We start from the raw sequence: 19,722 nt of genomic DNA, 5'->3' as shown, positions 1-19,722 counted from the left end.
CCCGTATCCTGCCCGCCGAGCTGGCTGCCTTTAATGTTCGAGTTTTGAAGCCGCTTGGGCAATAGTTTTACACCGGATAAGAGAAGCCATCTCTCCCTTCGGTCCCTTCAGAGCGGTGCGTTTGATGCATTGCCACATTATCTTTACAATAGACCCACTAGGGTTTATGGCATCTGATTGTCAGTGGTCCCCTCTGGGTTCTCTACCTCTTTTTGCAGCATCATTACTACCTCATTGACTTGCTGTTTGGGGCTCTGGGACTGCAGAGCTTTGACACAATATATCTTCTCTTATTTTCTTCTTTTTTTTTTTTTTTTTAAGTTTTTCACTAACCTACACAATTCCAACTCAGGTGAAAGATGGAATTGCATATTTAGAATTGCATGCTGTAAAGTAGCTTCGTTTCTCTTCCAAAATCCAGGAGGGAGAAACATGAATGAGGTAAAGGAGGCTCTAAGAAACATAGAGCGGAACTACAAGCTCTTCCTGCAGCAGCAGTTTACGTTTATTGGAGCGCTGCAACACACCCGAGAGAATGCACATGACATGATCAGACCTGTGGCAAGCATCAGCCAGGTACAAAGCATTCAGCACAAAGTTCTCTGCCAACGAAAACGGGGACCAACACAGTGCTGTTGTGCACTTGGGTCTAGTTTGGGGATGAATAAATGTTTTCACTAAGGCAAGATGCACAAAAAACTCTTTGGCAACATTTGTGTATAACTCTGCAAACCAGTGGCAAAAGATTAAAGAGGGGAGAAAAATACCTGTGTTAGGTCTTCCCATTTACAGAGAAGGAATTTTATTGCTGAGCATCATTTTATGTTTTAGTTTAACACCATCATTTCACTGCTGTGGCACAGCCAGAAATAGAGGGTACAAGAAAACAACCAAACCAACCCTCCTTCCCCAGCCACACATGGAATCTGTAATCCTTAGCTTGTAGTAACCAGCATTGCTTCCTTCTTCCCCCTGGTATCAGTGCTGCTGTATCTTTCTATAGTGCTTATTAAAAATAATGGCTGTGTTACAGAGGTAGGATGATGGATTGAGGGCTGAAAGTCCCAGGTGGGCTAGGGGTTTTCTGGGCTGGTAAGTGAATTGTCTTGGAATTTTTATATCCGGGATGTTTTAAGTAGTGCAAAGAACTTAGACCACCTGCAGACAGAGGGGGAAGAAAAATCTAAATAAAATTAGAATTGTGGATTTGAGACAGAAGAACCCAGACACGAAACCAAGAGGGATGCCAAAGCCAGAGTGAAAGTCAAGCTGGTTTTAGGATTAGGAAGTGAACTGGTTGTCTTTTATAAGTGCTGACTCTAATAAAAGGGCTTTGCTCATAATGTTGAAGAGGATCACAACAGACATTACACTGAACTGTTTTTTCCAAAAATAGTGATTGAGATTTTGTATAACATTATGCTGATTTCAAAAGTGCCAGTGTTTCAGCAGCGCTGCGCAAGCTTGGACTCTGCTTCTCGGCAGAGGTGGAAGTCCTGCTTGTTGTGGGGCTGAAACCTCATGGGTAACAACTTCAGCAATCACATTGATCCATGGCATCGTGGTACAGTGACATGTGAACACAGTGGTGGCAAACTCAACTGCACCGGTAGCCCTGAGGGTGTAACTGTGTTACCCCAGGGAGAGGATGGGAAAGGGAAAAGAACACGTCACTGGGGAGAACAGGGGGCACTTGGTGCAGCATGTGCTGGTGAAAGTTCGTTCACTGGGGATAAAACCAGACATCCATTTTATTTCACTACCATTCCCCTGAATCAGCCCAACCCCGTTTTTAATTTTGCATAGGAGGGCACAAGAATAAAAGCAACAAATGCTTGTGTGGTCTCAGCCTACAGCTGATGTCACTGCCACCTTTCTTTGTACATAAACATAGACACTACAGAAATAAATTATATTGCACTTGAACATGGCTGCATTTCTAACCCCTAAAAGCTGTATGTGGTAGCATTTTTAGTCTTGAGTGATGACAATTCTCAGAGAAAAGAGGAAAGCATAGAAGGATGGAAAGGTTGAAGAGCACATCATGGTCAGGCAATGGCAACAGCTCCTTAAAGACCTCTACATGGAGGAGGGTATAAAGTCAAATCTCATGTGGTTTTGTGAGACAAGCCCCTCAGTCATAGCTTCAGCCTGAGATTCAAACCACCCAGTGAGTCCCTGGCTGTGGCCATGACACTGGCCCAGCGCAGGGGCTGCCCCTGACCTCCCTGGGCTGCAGCTCAGCATCAGCAGTTGGCCGACGCAGAGCTGGGCAGCGCTCGCAAGCCGGTGTTCCTGTAGTCCTGGTGCCCATCCTGGTTATGCAGGCGCATTAACTCTCTGTTCTTGGTCTGGACAAAAAGAAGTCCTGTTATCCCATCGGTGAACATCCAGGCTAAAACGCTATTCTCTTTAGGAGTATTTCTGCTCACAGCAGCAATAAAAAATCCTGCCACTCGCAAGGACACAACACTCAGCGAACAGCGTGGAAGGAGGATCTGTAGCGGAAATGGACCCTTAGGGGCCATTTTTTATTTTTCTTACAAACCTGCTGAGAATTTGCCCAAGCACACAGCATTGCTTTTCTGTATGCAGAAACTGTACTGCTGTTGGAACAGCCACTTCGTTCTCGTCTTGAAATCTTACAGAAAGCACTGAAGATGTTGGTTGGCTCTGACTGCCAACCAGCCATTCAGTATTTTATGTTCTGACCGCTCATGTCTGAGCGCCTGTAATTTCTTTGGAGAAGATATTTGATCTCTTAATCATGCAATGCCATTCACTCTGAGTAACAAAAATACCTGTATGTGCAAATACATCCACACTGTCACTCCAAACCAGTCCCAGTTTGGGCGCTGCCCTCCTCCCCACACCCCACTCTGCCTCAGCAGCCGTGGCAGTGGCAGAGGGTGCCCCGCTCAGAGCAGACAGAAAACTCTGCCCACGCTCAACCCGTTTCTGCAGCGCTTGCAGCAGAGCTGTGGTTTTGGCTGTGGCACTCCTACACTTTCTTCAAAGAAGGAGGAGGGCTCACTGGCGTGCTGATGAGCAGATCCATCACCCCAGCTGCCTTCAGTCATGATGAATGACAAGCAAACATCTCGGGCACGCTCGAGAAATCTTACTACCTGCTGCTGTGTTGCAGTTTCCATAGTGGCTCGTGCCTGCAGAGTCACAAGAGAAAGCAGCTTCTCATCACTGACCTAAACAACTTCGCAGCGTCAGTTAAACATAATGTAATATGCATGACTCTGGTTTTCCCCGTGTACAGGTGCAGTCCTACATGGACCATCACTGTAACAATTCCACGGACAGGCGTATCCTCAACATGTTCCTAAACATCTGCAATGATCTGAGCAAGCTCTGCCACAAGCTGGAAACCACTCATTCCGGTAACACCATAACCGATGGCATTTTGGAGAGATGCAAGCTGCTCCTTAGCCACAGCAACGACCTGAGCACCATCCGGGCTAAGTAGGTGTCTCCATCAGCTTAGTTTCTTTGGGGCAACTGTCAGTGCTGGGGGACCGTCACAAGAACGCACATTCCCACTTCTCATTTGTTGTATGAGGAGCAGCTGAGGGAACTGGGGTTGTTAATTCTGGAGAAGAGGAGGCTGAGGGGAGACCTCCTGGCCCTCTGCAACTCCCTGCCAGGAGGGGGCAGAGAGGGGGGATGAGTCTCTGGAGCCAAAGCCCCAGCGCCAGGCCCCGAGGGAATGGCCTCAAGCTGCCCAGGGCAGGGTCAGGCTGGCTCTGAGGAAGGATTTCTGTGCAGAAGGGGCTGTTGGGCGTTGGAGTGGGCTGCCCAGGGCAGGGGGGGAGTCCCCATCCCTGGAGGGGTTGAAGTGTCAGGTTGACATAGTGCTCAGGAAGATGGTGTAGTTGGGAACGGTCAGTGCTGGGTTAATGGTTGGACTGGATGATCAAGGTCCTTTCCAACCTAGCTCATTCTGTGATTCTCCAGCAGTTCTGTTACAACACCTTTCTGGCTTTAGTGAAGGTACAAGGTGCCACCCAGTTTACTAGTCCAGCTATTGGGAAAAAACATTGCCAGCCTCCGTTCCCCAAAAGGGGTTTTGATTGTTTATTCATTCTTTTTGCTAGTGCATGGAAGGGCACATGCAAGCAGGTTAGTCCCCTAAGACCCACGCAATGCTCAAGCAGTTCACCCCTTCCTTCCTCCTGCTCCTGCTCTGCATGGAGCTGATTTCTGTGAGGCAAGTGCCTGTATGTTCTCTTGAACTCTTCCACATCTAGCCCCACAGCCAGGAGGCTGTTTGGCAGGACTCCCTTCTCAAGACACAGTCCTAGCCCTGCCCTTTTTGTTCTGGGGAAATGGCTGCCTGTGCGTTTCTGCTCTTCCTGGGGGGCTCAGGGCAGCAGTGTGGGCTCACCAGGGCTGCATTGCTCACACTGCTCTGCCAATTGTTTCCTTCTGTCCCACAGATACCCCCATGATGTTGTGAATCACCTGAGCTGTGATGAGGCAAAGAATCATTATGGAGGTGTGGTGAGCCTCATCCCCATCGTTCTAGACTGCATGAAGGAGTGGGTGACCCACGCCGAGAAGCTGCCACGGCACGTGCTCTGTAACGTGAGTGGTGGAAGTGCTATCTCTGAGACGAGGGCACCCCAGGAGGCACCAGCTAGGGCAGCCATTTCCCAATCCCCCCCTTCTGTGCACCTCAAAGCTCAGACCTCAGCTGGTGACAGAGATAATGTACAAGTGCAGGGGAGTAAGCATGTCCGGAAGAAGAACCTGAATAACCCAGAAAACCACAGTGGGAAACTTAAACATGCCTGGAAACCCCCAGGTAGACACGCGTTTTAAAGGATCAAAGTTCATGCATCTTCTGCTTGGCACCTTTAATCCGATGGCTGATTAAAGACAGTGAAATGAATACTAGAGATCCTTCCTCTCTGAGTGCCCTTTCTGAAGAGTTAGCCCTGTAAGCCAGCCTTGGACAGGTACACACTCTCTCCCTTGCAGATGTTTCTGCTCTCTGTTCATATCCCAACAGAAGTACCTGTAGCACTACAGCTGCTCCCTTTGACCAGCGCTGCGGGGAGAGCTTGGAACGGTCAGGAGCAATCGGGTTCTCATCACACAGATATGAATCTTGGGCAAGCTACTTGAAACGGGATTTTACATTTTCTCAGGCTTCTTTCTGAGGAACTACCCCTCGCTCGCTGAAGCGGGCTGTAAAGAGCCTGCCTGTGTGTCTGAAGGGCACGATGCAGAGCAGCAAAGGCCTCTCATTATGGATTCAGACCTGTGTTCGAGATTTAGACTTGTCCCTAAAGTTCCCTCACCCCCGCTGAAATTACCTGGTTATTTAGACCAAAGAATCAAAAGTCTACAGAACACTAATGTCTCCCTTACATGCCACCGGCTACAGAAAAAGTCAGGGTGCATCAGCCACACCAACTGTGCTCTGCTGCGTCCTCCTGGCAGGGTCTCACACCCCTCAGAACATCCTCCCTCACACCCATTTGACTCCTCTGCTGTCAGAGCTATGGATGTAAAGGAGAACGGACTTCATTTTGCACTTAGTTTAGTGCACTGGCAATATCCCAGCTTGACTAAAGCACCCCTGTCCTCCCCAGAGCTCTGCAAAACTAACAAAGTCATTTGCAGTCAGTGTGATCCATGGGGATCTGGTGGGAGCAGAGACTGAGAAAGCTGTGGCCATTTTCAGGTCCTTCCTTTCCAAACTGCAAGTTAGAATGGCTGTGCTTTCCTTTTTTTTTTTTGTTTTTTTTTGGTTTTTTTGTTTTTGAGATGAGAATTCAGCTTGTCTAGCTTTCAAGGATGTTATGAGGCTTAGTTCATTAAAACTGCAAGGCGTCTGAAATAGTCCCATGCTGCTTTTGTAACGGTGCTGGCAATTCCAGCGCAGTGACTTTACACCAGTGCTGAATGAAGACAACTTGCTTTCCAGCCTGCTTGGGGAGGGCCAGCAGAGCCCGCCCCGCCCAGGCTCTGCACATTCTCTAGAGCCGATACACATTTTTGGTGGTGCTTTTCTTCAAGCACTGTTAACCACAAACTTAAGATCTCAGTAATGTGGCGTCTTCCCTGTATCTGACAGCTCTTTCCCCTCCCACAGGCAATTTAGCTCCTGTGCTCCTTCCTGGTGGAAGATGCTACTGAATAAACAACTTCCCTTTGCATACCTGGCTCTGTTGGCTAAAACTGAGGGAAAGCTATTGCCTTAAAATGGCCAGATTTTGGCAACAAGCAGCCAAAAAAGAAGGGAGGATTAATACAGAGGAGGAAGCATAGGAAGGAAGGATAGCTCAGATGAAAGGGGAAGTATTGTCAGGAGCGTTTGTACTCACCCCACCTTCTCTTAGACTTTTTGCCCTTCCCTCTCCACTTGTATTGCCATACAATACATCTACCCACGCTGGAGTAGAAGCCTGTTTTCAGGAGACATCATGATCCAACTGAATTGAACCTTGGTGAACTCAGAAAGGTCACGAAGCTTGCTGGGCTCAGGCAGAGGCTCCTGGGCACTACCGGGGCCACGGCAGCTAAACGGGACTGTCACCCCCTCAGGCTTGAGAGCCCTGTCGCAGAGGCAGCTTCAGGCAAAAAAATCAGTTGCTTGCAACATGAAACACAACAGGGCAGCTGCCAAGACAAGTGTCTGATGACAGTTGCTGTCTTGGAAAGTTTTTCAAAACAAGTACACGCTCTGTGGACTAAAAGATGCCAAGTGTTGGGGACACAAGGGATGCTATTCCCAGATCTCGTGTCCGGCCATCCTCACCCTGTCACATAGTTTAAATTTCAACACACTGGTTCTGATGAGACCAACTTTTTCCTCTGGTTTGTAGTTCACTTTCAGCTTTCACGGTACAGCACAAAGTGCTTGTCAGAACAGTCCCATCAAACCCAGCCTACCACCTCCCCAACGCCGCTCCTCAAACTGCCACTGCAGTTCTCCATTCCTGCTTGACAAAGGCTGCAACACACACAAGAATTGTGGTTCACAAACCTTACCGATCATTCCCAGCCTAGCCCTACCCTCAATCGGTCTTACGCAGCCAAAAAGTTTTAAGACACAAACAGAAAAATAAGTGCATAAAACTTTCAGTCTGAGGTTTGGTAATGACATGACCAGAATCTGTTGGAAGAACTGCAAAGTTAAATCTCATAAAAACACCTAGACAAATTACTTAATTTCCATACAAGTTCTCTTCTTCCAGAGTGGATGGACACTTCAAAAGACAAAAAGATACAGGAAGAATTGTTTTTCTCTACTACAAATCAAGCTGTTTGAAGAATTTACATAAACAGGATGTAAATGCCAAACACAGAAGTGCAATAAAGTTTTACTTTAGACTCTGGGAGCATAAAATTGCAAGATACACACTGAGAAGCCAGGCAGGGCACCAGAGTGACTCACCTAGAGATCTGTCGGTCGAGGAAATAAATGCTGCTTTTTTTGTTCAAAGACTGAAACAGAGATATGGGCTGGTGGTGGGTGATCTCGACAGAATCCTGGCACCTGTAGGCTCTACATTACCTCTGTGCTCCCCTTGTTTCAGCCAAGGGTCAAACCAGGCTTCCGTCAACCTGTGATCAGGTCAAACTATTTCTGTAGGTTAAATATCTGGTTCCTGCGTCCCTCACGCCGAGGGGATGGGGAAAGCGCAGAGCCCGGGGGGCTCGGATCAAGTGTCGGGGGGTGGTGGGCTCCTGAGGGAACGGGAGGGGGCGATTCAAGGGAGAAGGGAAACCCGGTCTGCCAAAAATGTCGTTGAAGGCGGTGGGGAGCCGAGTGGCGAGCTTCGTGGGGCCTCTAGTGGCCGCGTCCGGGAAATGCCCGGGCCGGGGAGAGCCGCGGCCGCTCCCCAGGCGCGGGAGGGGGGCACCGGCGGGGTCGCGGTTTTCCCCAGAACCGACCCCACCAGCTCAAACGGAGCTTTTAGGCTGCGCGGGGCCGCTCTGGAGGAAGCCTGAGGAGGAGGAAGATCACGTAGGGAGGCCGAGGAGGACTTCGAGAAAAACGGTTCAGCCAAGTCAAGCTCACAGACACCAAGATGACAAAGAGCGTCAGTGAAAATTATTTGGAATCAAGTTTTGTCTGAAAAGTAAAGCCTAAGAAAAGTAAAGCCTAAGTGAACAATAACGAAGCTTTACCAGCAAAGCTCCTGAGAGTAGGGAGAAAGTAACTCTTACAGCTATTTTGAAGCCACTTTTAAAATCCTCGGAACAGTTACAATAAAGATAAATCAGCAAAGATACCTTAAAATGAAGAAATGAAATTATTTCCTTCCCTGATGGCTACTGCATATTAGTTGCGTTATAAACACTACTTAGCATTGAGTAAGGGAGATAAAATACTTGTTATTATTCTTTTTGTACCCTAGTGGAGGTTCTTCTCTGGGTAAGATCCGATTATTTTTTACACTGCCAAGCGCTGCTTTTCAGTGCTAAGCTTGCTAAGGGATGTGCAAAATGGGTTCAAAATAAGGTAAGTGCAAGTCAAAATCACTTTCTGCTTTGTTTCCAATTCACTTACACCGTGTTGTTGAACTCACCCCAGTGCAGAAGGCCCCAAAACAACTCCCTATATCCCCTGACCCTAAGATAATGCTTATGGTAACTTTTATATAAAATTCTCCATAAACACCATTCCTCAGGCAAAGCGTGTTCACAAACAGACTGAATGTCACTGGCACCACCCCCTTGCACTTTTTGCTCAAATGTAAGGATTAGACTCAGTCCTTAAATGTATTGTATTAATTTCTAAATTGCTTTCAGCAACCTTTCAAATATTCCTTTATCTCAGGAGAAAAAACCCAACAAAACCACGCAGTAAGAAAGCGCCAGTCTAGAAAAAAAAGGAAAAATGAAACAATAATGATCTTACGAGGTTGTTTTACAGTAAAATGGCCCCAAAGTTCCCCTTGGTTTGTCCCCTCCTGCGTGCACAGCCACTCCTGAGCAGGGTACAGAAGAGAAAAGCAGTAACAGGGACAGAGCCGGGCGGCTTCTGAGAGAGTCCCCAGCTTTCACATTCTCAGCTATTCATGTCTAACACCTTGTAGTCTCTAGACTACATGAACAACACACACAAAAAAAAGCCAAGGTGCAGTTTTAGCAGTACTGAATTGTTTGCAGTTAATATATGGATTATACCAGCATGTTGTTGTTGAGCTTTTCACAAAAGAAGAAAGGCTTTGGATCCATGTAGAAAAATGAGCTTCTGAGGATGAAGCCCATGCAAAAAGGGGCAGAACCACTTATCTGCTCTGTACCGTGCAGATCTTGGGAGATGATTCGGTACTGAACTTGCTTCTGCATGTTTTCTCTCAGCACAGCTCGGTCCCAAAGAGGTTGGCTTGCAGGGAATTTAACACAGAGTAGTGCAAAACAATACATTTTATTTGTTCACAGTTAAACACAAGCAACTGCCTTGACATTTTAGAACATTCTAATAAGGACAGCAAAACCTCCTTTTGGTTTAAGTTCTCTTTAGCTTACGATTGTACCATTTCCTTGTATTTCATATTTATGGCATTTAATGTGGATTGTTTAACATGCTTACAAAGAGCGAGGCAGGGAACAGATTAACTTGACAAAGACAGCAATTTTAGATTTAACTAAAAGCAGTCAGTTAAAAAAAAAAAAAAAAGTCTGTTTCCACTTCACTGATGGGACCCCTTCAAACGAACTGCAAGTTAACTACATACAGCAGATCCATGATTTTTAGACTTACAAAAAAAAATTGCAAAATTTGTTCCTCCATAATCTTTGTGGTCCATAAACAAACCTAAAGTGGTTTCCATTACTATCCCGGTGCTAAAATCCTTTTTAAAAGAAGAAAAAAAGCCACCTTATCAATGAGCTTGCGTTACCGCCAGGGCATTTTTGTAACCGACAACAAAAACCGCCTCTCCTCAGCGCAAGGGAAGTCATCGCCTAAGCGAGACTCTTCTAGGCTGGGCCCAGCGGAAGGATGGGCAAAGGAACAACTCCCACACAACAGCATCCAAGGGCTGAGCTGGGCCTGAAGGACAATGTGCAAACCGTTCACTCCCGGGGCTGGGACCCGGTGGGGCGAGGGGCAGGAAACCTCCAAATCTGACCGAAACATACGCTACCACGTTTGCTACCACTAAGTCTTAGAAAGCCTATAGACATGTCGACAAAACCAGTCTGTCACTTACAACCAACTCTCTATTTTCTATTCCATGCAGATTCAAGCTTCGACAAAACCACTGAAGTTCACCTTTACTTTCAGAGTTAGGACTGACCAACCGAAAGGACACTGAGAATAATTTAGACAGGCAGAAATGTATTTAGACCCTAGGTGTTCTGGAAGAAGCAGAAATGGGAGGAAAAGCACTGTCAGAGGTGCAAGTTAGCATACTGTCAGCTGCTCTGACAGAGCCCTGTTCCTATTGGGGTTAAGAGATTTGAAGCACAAGTGTACTCGGACTTGATTTATATTTGAGACAGGTCCCAAACAGCAGCTGCCACCCACAGAATGTTTAAGGAGGGGCCACGTGTGATGCAGGCTAAGGGTGAAGCCTGATACGCTCAAGCACGCCTGGACCCAGACAATGTTCAAGCAAGCACAGTGCCTTCCCAACAGCAGGCTCTGTTCTGTCTCAAAGGGGGTTGAGTCTGACCACTGACAAGCCCTGATCCCACAATCCTCCTTCACAGAAGGCTCATCACTGACTTAAAACATGATTAACGCAGAAAGGCCCCACGGCAGAATCCTGATTCTCAGTTTGAGCAGGCTTCCTCCTCAGCCTCCTCTTCTAAGGAAATGGGATGAGGACAAAGGGGAGATACCTAGAGCCAAATTGACATTGCTGAGCTGAAAAATGTCCTGCAGTCTGAGCAGAACAGCACTCAAAGGAAACCATATTCTGTAAGTCAAGCCTGAAAACGTATTCCCAGGAAGAACGAAGCCAATTTCTTGGAGTCAAAACACAGTGGTCTTGCTCAGACCAGGAACAAAGACCAGAACTATGAAGGAGGGTCAGGCAGCATGAGTATTTCCCCAATTAGAGAAATAAATGCTCTTCTGCAGACCTTCATAAGCTTGCAATTCTACATAGATGTTCTGCATGCTCTCCCTACTCAAGTAAAGCTTCCTTCTCCCTCTTCTCCCACCCCAGTTGCTTTCCCATACGAACCAGTCTGAGGTCAGTACCAGTCTGTCAGCAAACATTTAAAATACCAAAAAGATCAGAAGCTAGTGTTTTAACAAGTCTTCAGCACATACGGTCTCTTCTGCATTACAAGCTCCAGTTCCTTATTAAGTGTCTGTTCAAATGTAACTTTCCAGGAAATGTTAAGGACAATATAAACAATGATCATGAATTAGGGTGAATGAATCGTTTTGCAGAGGTACACTGTTCTTTAAACATTTAGGTATTCAGTCAGAGTCCAACTTAACGAAGACTGGGCTCTGAGGGATGTGGGACAGTGGACAGGCAAAATAGAGACCTTTAGATGAATGCACTAGAAATTCCAGTGCTGCTTCTTTCCAGGATGAAAGCAACCAAAGTCACCCGGACAGGCAGCACAATTAACTGCTCTAAATTGGAAGCTTGCAAGGAAATAATACAAAGCATTCATAGTAGACTCACAAATGTTAATTTGGCCTCATATTGCACTCGAGTTCATAAACGCAGCCACTCAACTGGGGACAGGGAGAAAGGGAAAAAATACTTGCAAATGCTAACAGTTGTCCCTTCAAATTAGTACACGCTGCTAAGGACTGAATTTGAGAAAGAAGCAAGAGTTAGGCTGGGCGTTTCAATTCCAGACCCAAAAAGCCACTTTGCATTCGTTCATCAGCCTTCTTCCATTTCTGGACATCAATCCTATTCCGCTGCATGAGCTAGCTGCTCAGACCAAAGAAACATAAAAGCTTTTAGTTAAACTTGCATTCACACCTCCTGTTCTATGCCAAGAATATGAAAATAACACTGATTGACTATCTTCCTTTTTAACTGTGGTCATGATGAGTTTCATTGTAGTCCATGATATGAAGCTGTCCAACACTGCTTTCCTGGATCTTCGGAGAGAGGCTAAGGTTATCGGGGCTTGGAGGGGCCTTTGTCTCCATGCTTGGATCTTTACACAGTTCAGTCTTTAGAGCATCAGAAAGCCTGTTGATGGTTACACCCTCCTCATCACACTGGCTCTCACTCTTGTTGCGAAATAATTCTCGTGCCTTCATTCCAAGGAAGCTCTTGGAGCTGGGGAGTGAACCTACAGTCAGTGGGAGAGTAGTCGAGGGCTCCAGCAACATGGATGTCTCCCAGCGACTGCTGAATCTCTGGTTCTGGGGTTTTTCTGGGGTGGAGAGTTCACTGCTGCTGCCACCCTTACTGCTACTACTCCCTCGAGTGCTGGGAGGTTTGGTCTCTCCATTTCTACCAATTGTTTCTTCACTGTATCCCGCCACAGCATCTTCATTGCCACAATCCAACCTGTTTTGGAAAAAGAGATGATACCGCGTCAAGGAAATGGCAGCACGTTTACAACAGAAAGGGAAATGCTGGGCAAGGCAGGTTACTTTGATTAATTTCCATTTCTACTACTGCATATGTACTTCAACAGTTTTCCTCTCACAGTTTTGCAGCAAAGCAGAAGTGACAGAGGGTAACCAGAAGTGTCACACACTCAGCTTTGCAACATCCAGTGTTTTAAGTCCAAACCTGACAACAATCCCAAAGCAGAACGGAACTGGATCCTGATCTGTTAAGGTAAAGGAAGAGATCTGTACATCTTCTGTGGATTGTAGATCTTTCTTTTACCTAACCTAAACACAGGTGATCACCACAGATCTGCTGGCTATGCAAGGGAGTACCCTGATGCTGTAGCAGAATTTGACATAGAAAAAGAAAAAAAGATATGATCTGAAGGCAAGAGCAGCACCACCTAGACACACATGAAACGACAGCGTAACAATTTCTAGATTAAAGAGTCTGGTCCGTGAGACAAGCCAGAGGTTCCTCTCAAACTCTGAGTAACAGTTCAGCTATCTGAAAAGCACTCTATGAGCACTTCCAGTTTTGTCAGTGACTCGCGGTAACCTGGGCAGGGTCCTGAAACAGATTCAGTCTATAAAAAAGGGAAGTAACAAGTGTTTTGAGACGATGCATCCAAGCACGAGGAAGTTCACAAGGATATAAGCTTCCAAGGACCTGGGTCAATGAGTGCAGCATATTTTACATCATCGGCCTTACCTTTCTTCTGCTGCTTCAGCTGCTTCTGTTTTATCGTCTTCAAGTTTTTTCAGTAGGCTGCTCTTCTCCAGCCGGCCAAACAGATCCAAGATCTCCAGCTCAAATGCCTGTGTGATTCTTTTCTGGGCCTTGTACCTACTTTCTACTGCTTGCAGCTGACCTCTGAACAGAAAAAGAAACCAAAATCCATCAGGTCCAGTGCCTCCACATTCTGCCTCAGCTATGACAGTGCATCTGTCAATGCACAGCTAAAATTTTTACACAGGAAACCCCAACCTTGCTTGGATTTTGACATCTTCCAGGTATTTCTTTTGCTCCAGGAAGAGGTGGTCCTTTTTAGCAAGCTGAGATTCCAGTTCAGCTATCCGTTTCTGGGAAGCATCAAGCCTTTGGCTTTGCTGTTGAACACATAACTTTGCTTTCTCCAGTTCTTTCCGAAAAGCAGCATTTAACATTTCAACCTCCTTGAAATAAAAACCAAAAATGTTAAATTATAATTTGACCATGTGTTATTTTTGTTAATATTTAGACACGTTTCTGATGCTATAAATAGGCACATTTTTAAGCAAGATGGAATAAAAGAAGCATTTCTAAAAACAGATATAGAAAACTGGATACTCTGAGGATGCATGCTATTAAGTTACTGTGAAAATAACTGTCACTGGAATTTATTAGCACGTTCATGTTCCTTATGAAAACCCCTTTCCAGCAAAGCAAACTTGGCAGTTCTGCACCAGATTAGGATACACAAAATCAATTTTAAATTGCAACATGACCTTCATTATATACCAGTAAAAGTCTTTTTTTTATTTTTTGGCTTATTATCCACCTTATTTAAGTACTTGCTCTCACGCAGAAACAGTTATATTGTTGTGTAATTTACTTACTTCTAATTAAAAAAAGGTTTCTTTGAAGTCAGGAAGTAAAACCATATGAACCACAGAAGTTTTAGTAAAGTTAATACTAACTCTTACCAGGAAAATGACTGAGAAGAGTAAGACTGCTCATTTTAAAAACAGTGCATCACAAAACCTGGTGAAACCCCAGTTAAGATCTTTCTTCAAATTCTATCAATACAACCCTACGTTATACACTTTCACAAATGTAAGAGCCCAATTGTTATTTTACCAGCAATAATCTACTGCCAATTACATTAAGAGCACAGCGAAGTCTTGGCCTTTGGTAAGAAAAAATTGCTAAGAATTTACATCAAGCGGCTAAAACTGACTTCAGGTGTTCCCAAACATCCCCTTCGTAGCTTTCAAGCACAGGGCACTGAAGATATTTCATAATGACACGGTGGACAAAAATATCTGAACAGAAGATTAAAAATGAAATCCAATCTTGAAAATCCATTTCAAAACCACGTATCTGTTAGGTTATGAAGCATTTCCTTCATTCTGAACATCAGGCTGAGAACAGCTTGATGACCTCAATCGATGTCTTCCCAAAAAGCCTCCTCTGCAACTCTGCAATCGTACCTTTGTAGTGTCTGTGTGCTTGTGCTGCAGCTGCTCCAGGTACAACTCATTGACCTCTCCAAGAACCAGAAGCTGCCTGTTCAAGAACTCCATCTGCTGTTGCACTGATTCACTGTTGGAAAGCTTTAAAGAGAAATTGAACAGAATCAAGCATTGGAATGAATAGTTCAGTAGGAGTCATAGTTGATAAGCTCTGTGTTCACAGGATGTTTTTATAAAGGGAGACAAAGACAAGAATCTAATATATCATCAATAATAAGTGTTAAATAAATTAGCTTTCATGAAGCTGATGACAGTCCACACAGAACTTCACCACTGCTTCCCTTAACACAACCATGTTTCTACTTACAGAAGTCCATTCAATTTCTGACATAAACAAGATCTCTAAGATGCCAAGTCTTAGCAAAGCTTTAATACAAGTCCATATTGCTCAATCTGCAAATTCCTACTGTGGAAAAAGCAGCCAAAATGAGAAGTTCCAGAAGCCTCTGAACCAAGTTTAAAGCTTCCTCACCAAAATAGGTTTCTCTGTTGTCTTTGTGCAATTTGTATCAGATTCTATACAACTAAACACAGGCTTCTTTCAGAACAAGAAAGGAAAACACCTGATAAAAACTATTAGAAAAAAAAAAACAAACAGAAAGACACAAAGGGACCCTGGGAACAGTGACTTTTCTTACCTTTTGAGAAACCTGGCTAAGCAGCAATTCAGTGTGACACACCTTGTTGTTAGCCTTCTTTAACTCTAACCTCAGATCTGCAATCATATTCCGGCAGTCTTCCAGCTTGGTCTGTTCAAATAAAACCAAACTCACTCAGGGTTCTGAAACTTTCATAAGAACGAGCAACGGCATATGGCTGGAGGGCCATAAACCCCAGCAACTGTAAATCAAATTATACCGAGTACTTGTAAAAGTCCCCAAACCAGCTAAGAAACTGCATTTTCCTTCTTCCAAACTGAAGACAGAAGAGAACTATAAAAGGATGATGACTAAATTAGGCATTTCCAGTTACGCACTGTCTTATTCTGAATTAGGACAATATCTCTAACAGGGATATGTAACTTCCTCTCAGATATTTTATGCCGTGTTATTAGGAAGGTTATTTTTAAAACCACAGTAAGTAGATAACATCATTTTGTTCAGTGTCGTGCTTCATACCTGCAATTCCTGGCTCTGGTTGTAGAATTCCTCCCGGTCGTGTTGCAGCTGTCTGATCTGGCTGTGAAGCTGAGCCACTATATTTTCATGTTCCTCCTGAAACTGGTGGTACCTCGCCTGTTCTTTCTGCAGACTCAGTTTCAAGGCCTGGATTTCTTTTTCCTGTAGTTTCAGCTGATCTTTCTGTTAAGAACCCCACACAAAGCATCAGGCAAACACCTGCTCTGTCAGTTAGAACATCTGTCTTAAGTCACTAGCTAAATAAAGCTATCACTAGCATGCAGGCATAACACATCCATAGACAGAACATTCTATATAGAGCACGTTCTTAAGGCTTCTGGGGTTTGGTTTGATTTTTGGCTCAAAAAGAGATTAAATGATGATAGAGTGGACAGCCTGAAAAGTCTCATCCAAAGGCAAAATGAGCAACAGCAGATTATTCCATTGCACCGCAAGCTTTCAACAGAGACTTGGACTCACAGCTGAAGCAACAGTTCATCTTCCAAAAAACTATTTGGAAGTCTATTTTTGGCTTTCTGAATTACCAAAAGGTGAAACTGTTGATGGAATTAGCTATAATATAGAGATACAGAATGAAACATGCCTAAATCTGTAATGACACATCCTTCAATGCACTTACAACTTCAAATTTTATCATAGTAAATACCTCTGGAAAAGAACATTTGAGTTTTCCAATTCTTTGCTATTATTCTTTAGCTGAGAAGCGAGGACAATACTTCTTCAAATAATGCAGTAAGGTGTCTAGCTGGGCATTAAATAACCGCTCCACTACCCATGAAGCCTTTAACACTATTCAAAGGTAAGTGATGGCAGGGGTCAAGCGGGCAGGCATCCACCCAGCCAGGTGCCTACAGTCAAACAGAAGCTACTGGTTTTAATAATCTCAGTGCATGTAACTCGTCCAACAAGTCATTCCACAAACACTGACTTTAATAAGGTGAGAAATGAGGCTGCTTTTTTAAGTGAGATACTGGCCAAACCAACTAATACTTGTTCTAACACCAGTGTGTTTAAATCACTGCTAGAGTTATATCCCTGCTCACCATGGCAGCATTATGTTCCTCCAGTGCTGTTGCTTTAATCACTTTTCTTAAGAGTCGGCGGTTCCGAAGGGCATGTTGCTGTCTTTTGAAGCGTTCATACAACAACTGGTTGTGTAGCAAAAGCAATTGGTTACGCAGGGTGTGAATCTCATCTGAAGGGGGAGAACCTGCATTAGAATTAGAAGACGGAGGTTACTGAACTCTACTGTCTCTGTTCCACATACGGGAAGTATTTTTTTCAAATAAGCAAATCCGAGTTCTTTGAAAGAACAACATAAAAATCTGTCTGCTCCATTTGATCTCCAACACAAACTTAAAATTTAAAAACATTTTTCCCAGAGCAACATATACATGCTTCAAATTGATTGTTCCTTCTATTAAGAAAAAAAGCCAAGCTCACCATCACCACAGAAGCCTAAAAGGCACAAAACCCTGACACACAGGTGAAGCAGCAAGAAAAACAATTGGTTTAGATTTATGTAGTGTTTTAAAGGTGGAAGGATCCGTTACATGACAGCATCACTCTGAAGGCTAGCAGATCTTAAATGGTCAAAAGCAGAAAAGTCTAGAACTGTAAGGAAAGCAGTTTTCACTCTTCAAAGATGAAAAACAGCAGCTCACCCCACTGGAACACAGATGTCTATCTGCTAAGCAGATAAACCATGACTTAATGGAGGGCACCATCTTTTTCTTTTTTTTTTTTTAACTAATGCAGCAGAAAAAGTATTCAGGTCATTGTTTAAGAAAGTCTAATAATAGAGGAACAGATTGCCAAAACACGAGAAACTTCCTCACCTCCAAAGTGGGTCCAGTCAGCAGATTTGCTTGGCAGAGACAATCTGAAAAACAAAAGTGCAGCATTAAATAGTAAGTTTAAATATACAAACACTCTGCAAGTCACTTTCAAATGGAATGCCCATCTCAAAAGAGCTTACAGCCTAATAAAAGTATGGGCCATTGGTATGAAGAGAATAAGGATGAACTGTGCAAGCAGCAGGTTGTGAAGGGAGGTGAGAGAGGGCATCATTTCTTGCTCTAACAGAGAAAAATTCTCTCAGGCATAGAAAACAGCTTAGGAGCAAAGTGGAATACAGGATAATAAGGTGAAAAGAAGGAATACAGCAGATACACTTAAACCTTAAATCTGGTTCTTCAGTTCTTAGCTTCATGTATATTAGAAAGAAGAAAGTGTCAATCTCCCCTTGGCCTTTACATTTGCTTTTGACTATCTGGAGTGGGACTAAAACCTCATGAAGTAAGCAAATCTCACTAACAGTGGTACCCAAACCACACTTGCACCACAGCCACCAGCCCTGCTTCTTCATCCCAAGCTGTCAGTGAAGGCAGTAAAACGGTCACAGCCCTGTTTTTTCTACCAAAGCAAACACATTACCACCAAAACCCTCAACCCAGAACCCCTAGCTCAGTTAACAGTAATGTTTCAGAGAACATCGTTTCACTGTAGATTTCCAGACATAGCTGCTTTTCAGGCACAGCTACCAAAATAAAGCCAGCACAAAAAGGAATAACAACAAAGTATGAAAGATTTTCAGTCACCTACTTGTTCAGCTCCTTAGTGTGTGCATCCGCTCCCTGCTGTATCAGCCTGTCCAGTACTTCCACAGGAGAAGTAGAGGACATGCAGTCATCATCCTGCGTTCCCTTGGCTTTCTTTAGCAGCTCCTCAGTCTTCTTGCCAACAAAGAGGTAGGCAGTCTTTGGTAATGCAACCTCAAAAAGGTGCTCATATTGGGGAGGCTGCCCACTCCCAAACACCACTCTTCTTTGTGCTGGTACTTTGCAAGGGCTGGGAGTGAGAATACTTGTCTCCCCAGAGGTTCCTTCCCTGTTACCAGCAGGGCTTTCACCTGAACCTCCACAGGGCTTGTCTATGGGAGTAAATGTTTGTTTGGGTGTTTCCCGGGCACTCTCAGGCCCAGGCTTGTCCAGAGAAGATGTTAAAGGCTCAGAGGTCTGACTGTGTCCCTGAACAGTAGAGACTACTGAATGGGTCTTCTTTTGAGAGCCTGACAGACTTTCATTTGTGCGATAAAATGGAGAGTCAAATCCTCCTCTAGGCACCATGTGTTCAGCATCGGTTGTGATCTCGGAGATCTCTTTAGATATTGCATCTGAGAAGGATGGGAGGGGGGGAGCATAATTACATGTCCTGTATTTCAAACATTTCCTTAGCTACAATATATCTAAGGATGACAAAAATTACCTTCTTCTCTGTCCTTTTCAGCACTATCTTCAAAAGACAAGCCACCTAAAAACTCTGGAAGATCACTTAAGGTTACTGAACTTTTACTACTGGGTGTGTCTGAAGAAAAGAAAAAAAACAAAGTGAGTTATACAGATGCTGTTTCCTCCAGCCTTTTCACAGCACAAGCCAGAAATCTTTTACTATGGTAAGGTCCTTAGAATAAGCTTCTCCCTCCTTCAGATGCTTCCCCAAAGGAGGAAGCTATCTGATTCCTGCTCCATTCCATGTGAAAACCAGTTCAGAGATCAGTCACTGGTCAGTTCTGATCCCAAAATGTAATTTCGTAAACTTAATATCTGCTATTGCACAAGTAAGCAACTGCCTCTATGAATGTTTGCAGTTTTGCCCATGAAATAATTTTTAAAAGTGGCTTAAGTGTAGTGTTACTACTATACTTCCACATCAGCATTAAACTTCCCTTCAAGCTTTTGATCTGGCTGCACAAGGATACAGTACTTAGCTGAAAAAAGGAAGTTTAGTGAACTGATGTAATACAAACTTGACAATATGTGGTTACTG

The 19,722-nt window shown here is 44.3% G+C and overlaps 2 protein-coding genes across 6 annotated transcripts in view; one reads left to right on the top strand and one right to left on the bottom strand.

Annotated features, from left to right (window-relative positions):
* Positions 1 to 19,722, bottom strand: part of TSC1 (TSC complex subunit 1) — a 36,472-nt gene that overhangs the window by 5,859 nt on the left and 10,891 nt on the right. For 3 of the 4 annotated variants that reach the window (XM_026860775.1, XM_026860776.1, XM_026860777.1), the window contains 10 exons: positions 19,162 to 19,260; positions 18,499 to 19,069; positions 17,733 to 17,776; positions 16,938 to 17,104; positions 15,874 to 16,056; positions 15,394 to 15,504; positions 14,714 to 14,836; positions 13,509 to 13,696; positions 13,233 to 13,394; positions 9,382 to 12,473 (listed from right to left, as the gene is read on the bottom strand). In XM_026860775.1, coding sequence (XP_026716576.1) covers positions 11,987 to 12,473; positions 13,233 to 13,394; positions 13,509 to 13,696; positions 14,714 to 14,836; positions 15,394 to 15,504; positions 15,874 to 16,056; positions 16,938 to 17,104; positions 17,733 to 17,776; positions 18,499 to 19,069; positions 19,162 to 19,260 — 2,135 coding nt within the window. In that variant the 3' untranslated portion in view covers positions 9,382 to 11,986. Of the gene's footprint in view, positions 1 to 9,381; positions 12,474 to 13,232; positions 13,395 to 13,508; positions 13,697 to 14,713; positions 14,837 to 15,393; positions 15,505 to 15,873; positions 16,057 to 16,937; positions 17,105 to 17,732; positions 17,777 to 18,498; positions 19,070 to 19,161; positions 19,261 to 19,722 lie in introns of those variants that run through there. The other variant, XR_003399615.1, reaches the window with a different exon arrangement.
* SPACA9 (sperm acrosome associated 9) lies at positions 415 to 6,176 on the top strand. 2 transcript variants are annotated; one of them, XM_026860784.1, is made up of 4 exons: positions 415 to 576; positions 3,272 to 3,474; positions 4,449 to 4,596; positions 6,113 to 6,176. In XM_026860784.1, exons 1-4 carry the CDS (start codon positions 433 to 435, stop codon positions 6,119 to 6,121), a joined length of 504 nt encoding a protein of 167 aa, XP_026716585.1. In that variant the 5' UTR covers positions 415 to 432; the 3' UTR covers positions 6,122 to 6,176. The 2 variants fall into 2 exon arrangements, with proteins under 2 accessions (XP_026716585.1, XP_026716584.1); XM_026860783.1 differs by lacking the exon at positions 6,113 to 6,176 and having other exon boundaries at positions 427 to 576; positions 4,449 to 5,744.

The sequence above is a fragment of the Athene cunicularia genome (assembly GCF_003259725.1).
Source record: "Athene cunicularia isolate RWA chromosome 17 unlocalized genomic scaffold, athCun1 chr17_part1, whole genome shotgun sequence".
Lineage (NCBI taxonomy): Eukaryota > Metazoa > Chordata > Aves > Strigiformes > Strigidae > Athene > Athene cunicularia.
The sequence above is the reverse complement of the archived record's forward strand: the minus strand, read 5'-3'. Positions and strand labels throughout refer to the sequence as shown.

Bases quoted from the DNA above. Each gene is read 5' to 3' on its own strand.
- SPACA9 (XM_026860783.1), top strand. From the start codon at position 433: ATGAATGAGGTAAAGGAGGCTCTAAGAAACATAGAGCGGAACTACAAG. The intron at 577-3,271 runs GTACAAAGCATT...CCCCGTGTACAG, and splicing joins CTGTGGCAAGCATCAGCCAG to GTGCAGTCCTACATGGACCA. The intron at 3,475-4,448 runs GTAGGTGTCTCC...TCTGTCCCACAG, and splicing joins CTGAGCACCATCCGGGCTAA to ATACCCCCATGATGTTGTGA.